At 46.3% G+C, this 11,475-nt stretch overlaps 2 protein-coding genes across 2 annotated transcripts; one reads left to right on the top strand and one right to left on the bottom strand.

Annotated features, from left to right (window-relative positions):
* Nucleotides 1–148: 148 nt before the first annotated feature.
* On the bottom strand, nt 149–7,263 carry PMPCA (peptidase, mitochondrial processing subunit alpha). The gene is made up of 13 exons (XM_068915378.1): nt 7,174–7,263; nt 6,868–7,064; nt 6,713–6,792; nt 6,198–6,280; nt 5,776–5,870; nt 5,503–5,603; nt 4,830–5,093; nt 4,602–4,694; nt 4,139–4,257; nt 3,567–3,657; nt 3,072–3,134; nt 2,457–2,601; nt 149–2,095 (listed from the first exon to the last, which is right to left on the bottom strand). The coding sequence occupies exons 1-13, from the start codon at nt 7,224–7,226 to the stop codon at nt 1,926–1,928; spliced, it is 1,554 nt and encodes a 517-aa protein (XP_068771479.1). The 5' UTR covers nt 7,227–7,263; the 3' UTR covers nt 149–1,925.
* Nucleotides 7,264–7,482: 219 nt separating this feature from the next.
* Nucleotides 7,483–11,436, top strand: ENTR1 (endosome associated trafficking regulator 1). Its single transcript, XM_068914748.1, has 7 exons — nt 7,483–7,660; nt 7,744–7,926; nt 8,367–8,440; nt 9,224–9,335; nt 9,916–9,978; nt 10,734–10,873; nt 11,297–11,436. The coding sequence occupies exons 1-7, from the start codon at nt 7,547–7,549 to the stop codon at nt 11,388–11,390; spliced, it is 780 nt and encodes a 259-aa protein (XP_068770849.1). The 5' UTR covers nt 7,483–7,546; the 3' UTR covers nt 11,391–11,436.
* The last annotated feature ends 39 nt before the right edge of the window (nt 11,437–11,475 follow it).

Here is an 11,475-nt window from a genome sequence, read left to right as displayed (position 1 = left end):
TGTGATGCATGCTAACCATTTGCATGACAGCATGCATTTTTCTTCACCTGGAAAAATTGACAGGTTTCTTTGGGACTGTTAACGAAGTGCATTTCACCTGCCAGTTTAAGAAACCCAACCATTAACTGATGAACTTCAGAACTCTTGCTCCTTATTACTTGCTCCAGTCATTTAAAAGTCTCTTTATTTTCTTTACAAACGTACACAACAACTGAATAGGACAGAGGCATCTACAGACGTCCATAGTGTGGGGTCCATAAGAAGCAACGCAACATCTTTTCTTCCAGTTGCAGGAGGGAAGTTACGGGGATAAAGCAGACAGTAGCTGCCTCATAGTGTTCTGCTCCCAGTTTGATTGCTCCTTAAAAGACGTACCAAGCCAGTGAATTGCTGCAGTGCAGCAGCCTACGTTTTTTTAAGCGTATATGGTAGGGGATTAGGTAAATCAGCTCTTACGGGCCACAGTGGCTCCAGTAATGTCAAGTGTGTTTCACTTAGCTTCACGTCTCTTTCTGTAATGCGGCAGCATCCTAGTTTTTCCCAAGAGTCAACCACTTTATCATCTTTCCATCCTCACTTTGTTGATCTTGACTCCTAACTAAACTGTCAGTCTCACAGCAAAGACAGAGCTATGTCTTTTGTTTACAAGGCCTTTTTTTGCAGATGTTCACCTGAATAACAATTTGAAGAAAGGGAGAGTATGAATTTAAGGTGCAGCAGCATCTCCTTTAATAACTTCTTGTTTGGATGCCAATTCTGGAGTAAAAGCACTTTATTCTTTAGCATAATCCGCTTGCAAGTGAAATAATCTAAAGAATAGGATTGCTTTCATTCTAGAATAAATATCCACATAGAGTTAGGAAGACTAGCTCCATAAATGGATTTCCCAGAAACTGTTTTCGCTCTAGGTCTACTTTCCTTTGAGCTCTTTCTAGCAAAATTATCAAGCTCTTTCCAGACACGTTATTTCAAAGAGTATTACAGAAGGTAAGTTACACTGACGAAACGATCCATGATTCTTCTAACAAAAAAATAGAATGCAGAAAACTTGTTGCCTAAGTGCACAGGGATAATAACTAATATTTTCCAAATTCATTTCGACCAAATATTTGTCCACCTTGGTAATAGCTATAAATATTCTTTGAAATCACATATGTAAGCCAGACCCTTTAACAGCATTTTCAGTCTTCCTATGCCCGCATAAGGCTGCGGGCTCCCAGTGTATGTCACTGGAGGCCAACTGACTTGTCAAACCGAACGTCTCTAAATCAATGTTTTAACTAACAAATGTGGTAGATTTGGATTGTCACCATCAGCCTTATGAAGGAAAGCTAACGTGAACACGCTCTGTGCCTTTACCAGAGCAGCCTAGCCTGAAGCCGCCTGTAGTTTAATCCCATCCGGCCCACTGCCAGCCAACATGGCCAACTGTCTGCCCTGCACAGGTGCTGTGGCCACAATGGAGGGAAGGGCAGGCTGCCACATACCTCAGAAATGGCACACACAGGTGCCTCCACGCTGGCAGCCCTGCCTGTGCTGCCGAAAAGGCTGGTCTTGCACTATGATTAAGTGGTAACACACTTATTCCTTCTCAGCTACATGCTTTCCGCTAGTGATGAATATTCTGCCTTGCTGTGTTCTCCCCAATGCCAAGAAAAGGCTGCATACAGCCATCTTCTGCCATAAATCTACTCAGAAGGTGAAAAATAACTCCTCCAGAGCCAGGATGGCTTATAAGCCCACAACATAATGAGCTCGTCGCAGTCCAATCTTGTGAAGCAGTTTTGTTCAGCTGTAGCTTACTCCCATGTTTGCACACTATGCCTGGAAAGGTATGGGCGGTTTTGCAGCAATGTTATAATCCAACAAATGTTTAAAAAAAAAAAAAAAGTAGTCTGTCATAGATATCTGCAATATGCACTGATTTATCGAAAGAGCCGATACATCCGAGGGAGTCGCCCATCCTTACTGGAAAGTGCTGCCTGGATGTGTTCATAGGTGGGCAAATCTGTTAAGTCACCCAGTGCAGCCACAGCTGGTTTGTTACGAAGCATCTTAGTGACCACTCTCTTGATGTCAGTAGATTTCACATCACCTGCAGATGAAAGGCAGAGCTGTTACAACCATCTTTTAAATAGCAAGCAGCAGCTTTGCTGAGGCACTGAGTCAGAGACCTGAAAAAAAGTCTTTGACTCTTCTTTTGACTTCAGAAGACCAATCACTAGCTTTGGCCCTTCTCTACCACGCCTCTGTTTTTCCCTTCCTTCGGTCAAACAATAGCATTGTGCTAGCTTGCAAGCAGTTGAGAAGGTCAGTTTGAAATATGCATCTGTGGTGTTTATGCCACCCTGCTTTCTAAGGCAATTCATCTGTGCTGCAAGAATATGGTCTAAGTTGCCACCCCCGAAATGTAACTATAGTTCAATCCAGGCACAGGAAAAGTACTGTTTACTCACTGATGAGCGTGCAGAGCTCATGAGGTAGTTTCCTTGTGTTTGTTGCCAACACTTGCCTTCCCACATCTTCAAAGATAACTGGCCGAGACTCAAGGTTCATCATGAGCATGGATTTCAGTTGCGTCTTTGCTCGCTCAAGTTCTACCTGCAAAGAAACAGCAGATGCAAATAAACGTTCACACAAGTCTGACCACTGCTCTCTAATACAAGATACCATCACTCCCTAGAAAAAAACAGGGAGGTTGGCTTTAGTGCCACGTTCTGCTCCATGAAGGAGATGGAGCTGAGCTTTATCCTAGAGGTACTGCCTCAGAGGAGGAAAAAAAAGGCACCGGACCAGTTAATAGCTAGACTTTCCTTAGCACACATCAGACATTAAGAATGAGCAAAAGGTCTTTCCTTTTGCTATAAACGTTTGCTATGAAGGGCTAGAGAGCACGTAAGAATTTTGTAAACACCTTCCTCTTTGTGAAGGTGGTGCTTACATGACTGTACTCTTTTATAGAAAGAAGTGCAATACTTCTGTACAAAAAATTCATTAGTTTGGCAAGGCCAGTTCAATATAACATTTCAGCTGAAAGACCAGATGCACAGATTGCAAGTTAGGCTGCTAACCTCTCCCACTGCTCCTGCCATTAGAATGAATTCTCTTGTAATGATTTCCACCATCTCCCGAACCTAGGAAAAACAGATAGTTGAAAGAAAATTAAAACAATGCTTAATTATTCTCTTAACATAGCATAAAGTGTTCAACAGCTACTATGAGTGGACACTTCTTCCCTTGGGAGATCTAGCCTAGAAGAACTGAATGAATTTGAGAACAATATTCTGTTGAATTCCCATAGTTTTGTAATGTTACAAAAAACCTCTTCACTGAAGTAAACCAAAAAATCCTTCTAAGACTATAATTATGCATAAGGAACAGAGTATGCATACGCTATGTTGCAAAGTTACATGAAATCCCCCAGATCTTACGGGCACTTCTGTACAGACACGTGCTACCACTAATTAATTTATCTCAAAGTGTAAAAGTTCTTACCACGTTTCAGTTTGGTAATAAGCAATGCCTTTTGAAGGGCATCTGTCTTTGAACACAGGAGGGCTACATACCTGTTTTGGATCTGCACTGGCATGAATACACAGGAGACCTGTATCTTCATAACTGTGATGGTAGGAGGTTGCATTATACATCCAGTGGTGCCTGTGAGTACATAAACACGCTTATTTAAATGTCATAGAACTAGAAAGCAGACAGTGAGTCCCTGTAGCCCATTTTCAGGCTAAGAAGCAAGATTTTCAGCAGTGCTTATGGAGATTATCATTCCCTGCCTCTGACATTTCTGCATGTCTCATCTATTTCCTTCTCTCCACTTGCATCCTTGAAACCAGGAGAGCAATACAAAGCAGAATTACTGGTATCTACTGCCAATTTCACCGATAGTCTCTGTTGAAAAGGATGGGTTAGACTGGTGGAGGAAGACAGAATTCCTGGTTACTTCTGCCCAGTTATTTTCACCCTCTCGCATGCTCAGTGACATATTGTTGTCACTGTCATATGTACATATCCCATGTATTTCAAGCAGAATAAGGCGTGCTGGCTTTCAAAAGATGCAGTCTTTCATGTGAGCATCCTATGAGAAGACTGGCTTTCTGCTATCCCTTAAACAGGAAGTCAAACAAACCTGTTGAGTACATTGAGATAGAGTCGGGTGAACATGCCCTTGCCAGGCCCTCCAGCTGAAAAAGAGCCGCCACCTCCCATCATCATGTTTAATACTGCAAAGGGAATGAAATCTTCCTCCTGAATTGCAACAAGAAATTCAGTCAACTAATAGCAAAGACCTAGTAGGGATCTCAAGGGTCAGGGATCAGTTAAAGTCAGAAAAAACTGCATAAGAGGAGTGTAAAATCAGTGCCTTTATCAAAGATGCATCTGCCTCTTGAAAGGCATGACAGCGCACTCTGGCATGTGTCCAGTTTTACTACATTTCCCAGCTTCCCCAAAAACTGTTAAGTGAAAAAGCTGCCTGTATGTACTTGCACCATCAGCAGCAAAACAGTGCCAGTGTTTACAGGACAAGACAGCAGCCTGGAATTCTTCAGGCACACGGCATGTGAAACAATGGATTTGCGGCCGATACTTACTAAAAATGAGCAGCTTTCTAGCCCAATCATGATGTGGGTAAGCTCTGGGATTGGAGTAGGGCCCAGGCTCACATCTGACATATCTTTTTCAACCTGTGGCAAGGGAAGACAAATAATTAGGACTGCTTTTCACCTCTGTATGCAGCTCGATAAATTCCCGATTATTAACCTGTCACCCAAATGATGGCTGCCACAGTCAGTTTTGACTGCATATACACAGCCTTTTACCTTGACAATGCCTCCTGTGTACTGAGCCACAGATCTGTCAACGTCCTTGGTCTTTCCGCTACCCCACGCTGGCTCTACTCCAAGCAGATACTTCTTGGCACACTCCACTAACTGCTCGTGCTCGATCCCCACCCCAGCCAGCACCATCCTGTCCGGCGTATAGTAGTTGCGCAGGTACGAATGGAGGACTTCCCGATCAATTTTGTCAGTGTTTTCTACTGGGCAGAACCTGTTGAGTCCAACTGTATTTTCTCTGTAGGCTGCCTAAAAGGAAACAGATACGTTAAAGTAACAAACGTTACTCTGCCCCCTCAGTCTAAGCCTTTCTTCTTATTCCAGAATTACACCTACCTGACAGAGATGCGTTAAGAGAGGACAAGCTGAGCATCATTTCACTTATGTCAGCATAAGTCAACAACATATTGTCACCCATATCAACAAAGATAAGTTATAGTTGGTTTTAGTTTAGATTAGAAACCTTTCACATGTACAGAATCTACAATTTCAAAATGCAGGGACAGCAAAACTCTCCTTCCTACCGCTGAAATGTATTTGAATATCAGAAAAATCTGTTTGCAGAGCAGTCTAAAATAAGCCCTGAGGCTGAGGAAGAGAACGCAACGTGTACCATACAGGGTGCTGTGTGCAAGATAGCTTTGTCAGTGTTTTTTACCGCATGGATCATTTCCGTGAGTAGAGGCTCCGGATCAGGTCTCATATTCAAATCTTCAAGCTCAAATCGTATAGCCATTCGAGTCATCTCAATTTCTTCATCTATGATAAAAGGCAAAGCAAGAAATAACGACCACAACACAAAATATGCAATTGCTGAATGAGAACTCTTAAGCTTCTTGATGAGTGCAATCTAAAGAAGAATTTGAAAGTGCACTAAGCAAGTCCTGCTTTCGGGACTCCTTTTTTGAGACAGACACTTATGTTCCCAGACCTGATAACCTGGGCTGTAGCACTACATCAGCCAGCAAATTGACCACTGTGTCCAGGCCTTTGGCGTCAGCAGAAACGGCATACATTATTGTGTCCCTGCAACACAAGCAGATGGGGTTCGCGTTCAGTTCAGAAGTCACACGTCTGAGCGTTCAGCAAACACGCTACAGGAAATCACAGACAAAGCTGCTTGATCACTATTCACTAAGTGCTTTGAACATGAGATAGCGCTGACATTTGTTACTCTGTCAGGTTCGTTCCTGTGGCTTCTGTAGCAACTGCCACAAGTAGAAGATTTCTTCTACTCAGAAACAGAAACTGGCTTTTACTCTCACGCACCAGGAAAGCAAGGATTCAGTCATCTCAAACTACTGTCCACGCTACAACCATTCAGGTTACAGAGTACAGGAAAAACTACCATACCTTGATGCCTGGCAGTCACAAATGCCCCCGTGCTTTTCCAAGGTGAGGAGAATTTCATCTTTGCTAGCAAACCGAGCTGTGGACTAAGAATAAGAGACTAGCGTTACGAATCAGTAAAGCGATAACTGTTCACAATTATTCAGCAGAGCCTCGAACAAGGAAGCACATCTGCACACGCAAAGCCTCCTGTATTTTTTAAGTCGGACGGTTTGCCGAATGCTCTGTAACTTTGGAGATGAAGGCATGCCTAACTTTCAGAGTATAATTACAGCCTAACTTTCAGAGTATAATTATAGCCGTAGCAACGCCATCGCCATCAGTGCTTAAGCAGTTTAAACCCGCACTGCCGCTGTGCGGGGCAAGGCCCTGCCCTCAGCTGTACTTGGGCGCCGTCACTCGCGTTGATGTCCAGTTTGGGGGGTTGGGGGGGGGAGCTGGTGCTTTTTTTTTTTAGTTTTCCCACGGTATTTTGCAAAGAGGCTGCGGAAGCCAGTCATCCCAAACGCAGCACTTACGGAAAAAGCCAGCTTTTCCAAGAAGTGAGAAATGCCGCTGAGGTACTTCGCTTCGTGCCGTGACCCCGAATTCACGAGAACTAGCGTGAAGGAAACAAAGCGGTCAGTACCCGGTGGCCGGGCCCGGCCCGACCCGCGGCACGGTGGCTACTCACGGCCCAGGGTGCAGAACTGCCCGAACTTGTTCTGCGAGGCGACGCGCAGCCCGTTGTCCAGCGCCGTCACCCGCGTCTCGAAGCGCTCCCGGCCGCGGGCCGCGGCGAAGAGGGGCTGCGGCGCGCCGGGCAGCGGGCTCGTCAGCGGCACGGCCGGGTAGGCGCCGCCGCCGCCGCTGCTGTAGCTCCGGCCGCACCTGCGGACACCGGCAGCTCCGTGAGGGGGCGAACGGGCGGAGCGGACACCCCACCCCCCTCACAACCGTTACCCCTCCCCCCCCCCCCCGCAGGGAGGGCCGCGCTCACCGCCGCACCGGGCCCCACGCGCCGCGCCGCAGCCAGGCCACGGCCGCCGCCATCTTGCCGTCAGCCGGTCAGCCTCGCTTCCGCCCGGCGCGCGCGCGGAGAAGGGGAGGGGGCGGGGGTTGTCACGTAGGCGGGGCTCCGCCGAGCGCGCTGCGGCGCAGCTGGCCCGATTGGGCCGTCGGCGGGAGAGGAGGGCGACGCAGAGGAGCGTCCCATTGGTAGGGGGTTGGGCTGGCAGCTCGCCGATTGGCCCGCTGCGGAGGGAGGCGGGGCCTTCCCTGAGGTGAGGCCACGCCCCGCGGCGCGCAACGAAGCGGAGCCGGGGAGGCGGGAGGCGGCCGGTTGGCCGGCGGCGGCGGCGGCGGAAGGGTGCATGGCGGCGGGGGTGCCCCCCGCGGGGGGCCCGGCGGAGCCCAACCCCTTCTCCTTCCGCGAGTTCGTGCGCAGCAAGGGCCGGAGCGGCCAGGAGGCGGCCGGTATCCGCCAGGTACGGCCCGGGGCTGGGTGGGGGCGCGGCCCGGCCCGGCCCGGCCCCGCCTCAGCGCCTCTGGCCCGCTCTCCCCCTCACAGGCCGCCCCGCGCTCCGACCCCTTCGCGGCGCCGCCGCCGCCCGGCCAGGCGCAGGACGACGAGGACGAGGAGTGGAGCGGCAGCTACCGGCCCTCGGCTGTGGAGCGGGCCCACCTGGCGGCAGGCGGCGGGGCCGCCCCGCCGCAGGGCTTCGCCGCGCCGCGGCAGCCCAGCTACGAGGAGGTACGTGCCGGCCGCCCGGCGCCTCCCCGCGGGCCCCTCTCCTCTCAGGCGAGCGCTGAACCCGCCCGCCGGGTGGTGACAGCGGCGTTTGTCGCCCGCGCGGCCTTAGAGCAGCTTCAGGAAGGCAAAAAAAACCCCTGCCCCACGGCCGCAGCAGTCGGGTTAGCTGCGCTAACTTGGTCTGAACCGCCCTGGATTGGTCGCACCCCTGTGTTAGCTGTTCGTTGCCTGGTTTCTCTGCCCCGCGGGGTTAGCTGAAGTGAGACGGCTTTGAGAAGGGAAAAACTGGGCTTGCAAGTAAGCTGGCAGGTAATAGCGGGAGGCTTTTCAGCACCGGCGTTGGGAAAGTTGGGTGCTTCTGTACTACTTCAGGTTGTGCGCATCTAGAAGTGCTGTGAAATCACGCCCTCACTTCTAATGAGAATTTTTAATCTTTTTAGCTGAAAGAAGAGAATGCCAGTTTGAGAAGCAAGATCAATAAGCTTCAGATTTTCTCTGAAACTCAAGCAGACAAGTGCGTAAGCCGCAGTATGGGGGAAAGTAACCGTTCAAACAAGTTCTCTTAGAAGGTGCTCACTGGAAAGAGTCAGCGTCTTTAAAGAAGAAAAATGTAGTTGGAATCTGTTCTATTTATTTTTAAACCTGGTTTTAATAAACCTGGTTTTCTTATTGAAAAAAGCTTGGGGAATAAGTAGCAAGCTGATGTCTGATGAGTACAGTTGGGTGGCTTATACTTCATGAGTTTGAATGGTTAGTGTGAATGAGGGTAGGGCTTGAGAAGAAGCATTTCGTAAAGCTTCAAATTATCAAATAAATCTTTATCTCTCTTCTCTGAAGCAAGAAGAGTATTTTATTTTTTTCTGTTGAGCAGCTTGATCATGGGAGGTTTGAATTTCCTGAGGTTAAACAATCCAGTGCCTGGTCTGGGGCAGGAATTTCTTACGTTCCCATCTGAATCCTCTGCATCATGCTGCTGCTAGTAGTGAGGCAGCCAGTACTTGCCGGTAAACGTTTGATGTTTGGTGTCAGAATGCAACCGTATCTAAACCGTATCTAGACTGATTGTGAATAGACATGTTTTCTGTACAGCATTTCTGGTTTCAGCGATGTAATCCCCATTAATGCAAATGGATGTTGAACAAACAAACCCCTGGAGTCACAGTCTAGAAATTTAGTTGGGAAGACTTCGTTTTTGTGTAGTGCAGAGGAAAGAGACTTTTGATCCTTTTCTAGAATTTTCTTACCAAGGAATTTCGTGTTACACATGCTTACTGCAGATTGTCTCTTGTTTTTTAAGGGTGAGGAAACTTGAAAGAAAGCTTGAGGAAAACAAAATTAAAGAAGAAAAAGAAGCTCAAGATCTAGAAGCAATGGTGCAGCACGTGGAACAAAATCTCCAGCTGATGACTGTAGGCGTTTGCGAGCGCTGTGCTAGCAGAAACACGTTCATAGCTTGAACATTTCTGTTCCTTCTGCCCCCAGTTAGTTCAGCAAGCTTAAGTGATTGGTCCAGCAATGCTAGCACTGAAAAGCTCTGACGTGGGTTCAGCTTTTTCTGTTATAACAAGACTGAATCTCAGTCTAGAAATCCATTACCTAGAATAAGGGAGATCTTTGCAAAATATCATCTTTATATTCGTCAACACCTGCAATTGCTTTTTTGCAGCCTTCTGATAACACCTCCTTTATGAACTAAGAGCTGTTTTTCCTGCTTGTTTATTTCTACCGAGTAACTTCTCCTCTTGTCCAAGAAAAATGGCAGGGGATAACAGACTCTGCAGTTATAAGTGGAAAATATCGGGGAAAAAAAAAAAGTTGGGAGAGAAGGGGTGGGTGCGCTGTCCCCATTCGATAAAGTTTTCAGAGCCAGAGGTGTTATAACACAAGTCACTTCAAGTTATATGCTGGAATTGTGCATTCCTATATTCCTTAAATTGCCTTAAACCTCAAGCACTGCTGTGGTATAAATTTTTTGTTTTTCTCTTTCAGAAACGGGCTGTTAAAGCAGAGAACAATGCTACAAAACTGAAACAGGAAAATGCATTACTTCAGGTAGGGACTAGCATTCTTAAGGCCTTTCTGAATGTATGAATGTGACTGAAAACATCTATCTTGAAATGTAGCCCCCAAAAGGGGTATTGAAAATATTTAGCCGTGCCTCACTTTTCCTAGAGAGTGCCATAGAAAAATTTATAGATTAGAGCTATTGTGTCTATGCAAACTGTAAGCTTCATCTCTGCGAGATGTGGTGTTTGTTTTGTGGTGATGTCTTGCAACTTAACATTTTACTTGTGTCACGTTATGTTCAAATGCTGCTTGATATCTAGAAACTACAAATACTTGTAGTACAGCAAGACAAATGGCTATTCAGCTATAGGAGGTTTCTCAAGAGGGGGAAGGGAAGGGAAAGAAACTTGAGAGAAATAACAGGTATCTTGGTACAGCCTGTGTAGCATTAGACAGTAATGTCTGTCAAGTGACTACTTCCTTCCCCACCATCAGACCTGGAATGCTCACCCCAGCATTGAGCTGGGTGTATGAAAATAGCAGAATTCAGGGCTGCTGGATAGCAGTGTATCGTGAAAACTGTGCACATATCTTCAGTATAAATAAACGCTTCTAAGCTATAGTTCTATATCTGAGATTGCCTAGAAAGAATCTCTTCCTAGCTCTGGAGCATAATTTTGTATTAAGTGTCTATGCATTAGTTGCTGTACCTTGCTTAAGATTGTAAAGTATGTACTGGGTTTTCTTGTTGTTGTTATTGTCATGTAAAGTGTTCCATTTTGTTTTTTTTCCTTGTCAAGGTTCAACTGAAAAATTACAAGACAGAGATCGAAGCCTTGAGATCGGGCCAATCAGCTAGTCTGGCCATAATGAAACAAAATGCAGACGTTGCCTTGCAGAATCTTCTCACAGTTATAACAAGCTCTCGGTCTTCAATAAAGTAAGATGTTTTAAAAAGGCTCATCCAATTTATCCCAGATGCTTGTCTAAGTACTAATGCCAAGGCCAGTACTGAAGTTTCCCAATGATTTTCGTGGGATTGAAATTCAGGTTCTTGTGTTCTGCATGCCAGATCACTTAGTTCATGTTCTTGTTCCTTATCTGTGCGTTATTTGTTGTGCAGTTTAGATAACAGTGGAAGTCTTTTAGAAATATTGAAATGTCCTTAGGTTTTTTTTTTTGTTTAATGTAAAAAATGTATACTTTATGTATTTTTTTTCCCTTCAAGAAGTCAAGTTTGCAGTCCAAATAAACTGCTGCTTGAAAGTGAAATTGTTCGGATAAACACTGTATCAAAACGGTGCCTGTGTACTTCATCCTCTCTTGGACTTTAGACTGATACTCTGTTTCTCCCAAATTGCAGGCAGCTGGTCTCTGGAGCAGAATCATTGCAGCTTGTGGCTGATCTCCTTAAATCAATAGACAGAATTTCTGAAATGCCAGATGACGGACAGTAAAACTACAAAAATGGACTCGAATGGAGAGCTATGCTTTCTTACAGAAGTCACTAGTTGAAGCCTATTTTCTCATATTCCACCTCAT

The sequence above is a fragment of the Struthio camelus genome, chromosome 20 (genome assembly GCF_040807025.1).
Source record: "Struthio camelus isolate bStrCam1 chromosome 20, bStrCam1.hap1, whole genome shotgun sequence".
Classification (NCBI taxonomy): Eukaryota; Metazoa; Chordata; class Aves; order Struthioniformes; family Struthionidae; genus Struthio; species Struthio camelus.
Note: the sequence above shows the minus strand (reverse complement) of the source record. Positions and strands in the feature narration are given on the sequence as shown.

Coding starts and splice junctions, on each gene's coding strand:
- PMPCA (XM_068915378.1), bottom strand. CDS start 7,226: ATGGCGGCGGCCGTGGCCTGGCTGCGGCGCGGCGCGTGGGGCCCGGTG. Junction 6,281..6,712: donor TGGAAAAGCTGGCTTTTTCC/GTAAGTGCTGCG, acceptor TCTTATTCTTAG/TCCACAGCTCGGTTTGCTAG. Junction 3,135..3,566: donor CCAGTGCAGATCCAAAACAG/GTATGTAGCCCT, acceptor TGTTTTTCCTAG/GTTCGGGAGATGGTGGAAAT.
- ENTR1 (XM_068914748.1), top strand. CDS start 7,547: ATGGCGGCGGGGGTGCCCCCCGCGGGGGGCCCGGCGGAGCCCAACCCC. Junction 7,661..7,743: donor AGGCGGCCGGTATCCGCCAG/GTACGGCCCGGG, acceptor TCCCCCTCACAG/GCCGCCCCGCGCTCCGACCC. Junction 7,927..8,366: donor GGCAGCCCAGCTACGAGGAG/GTACGTGCCGGC, acceptor TAATCTTTTTAG/CTGAAAGAAGAGAATGCCAG.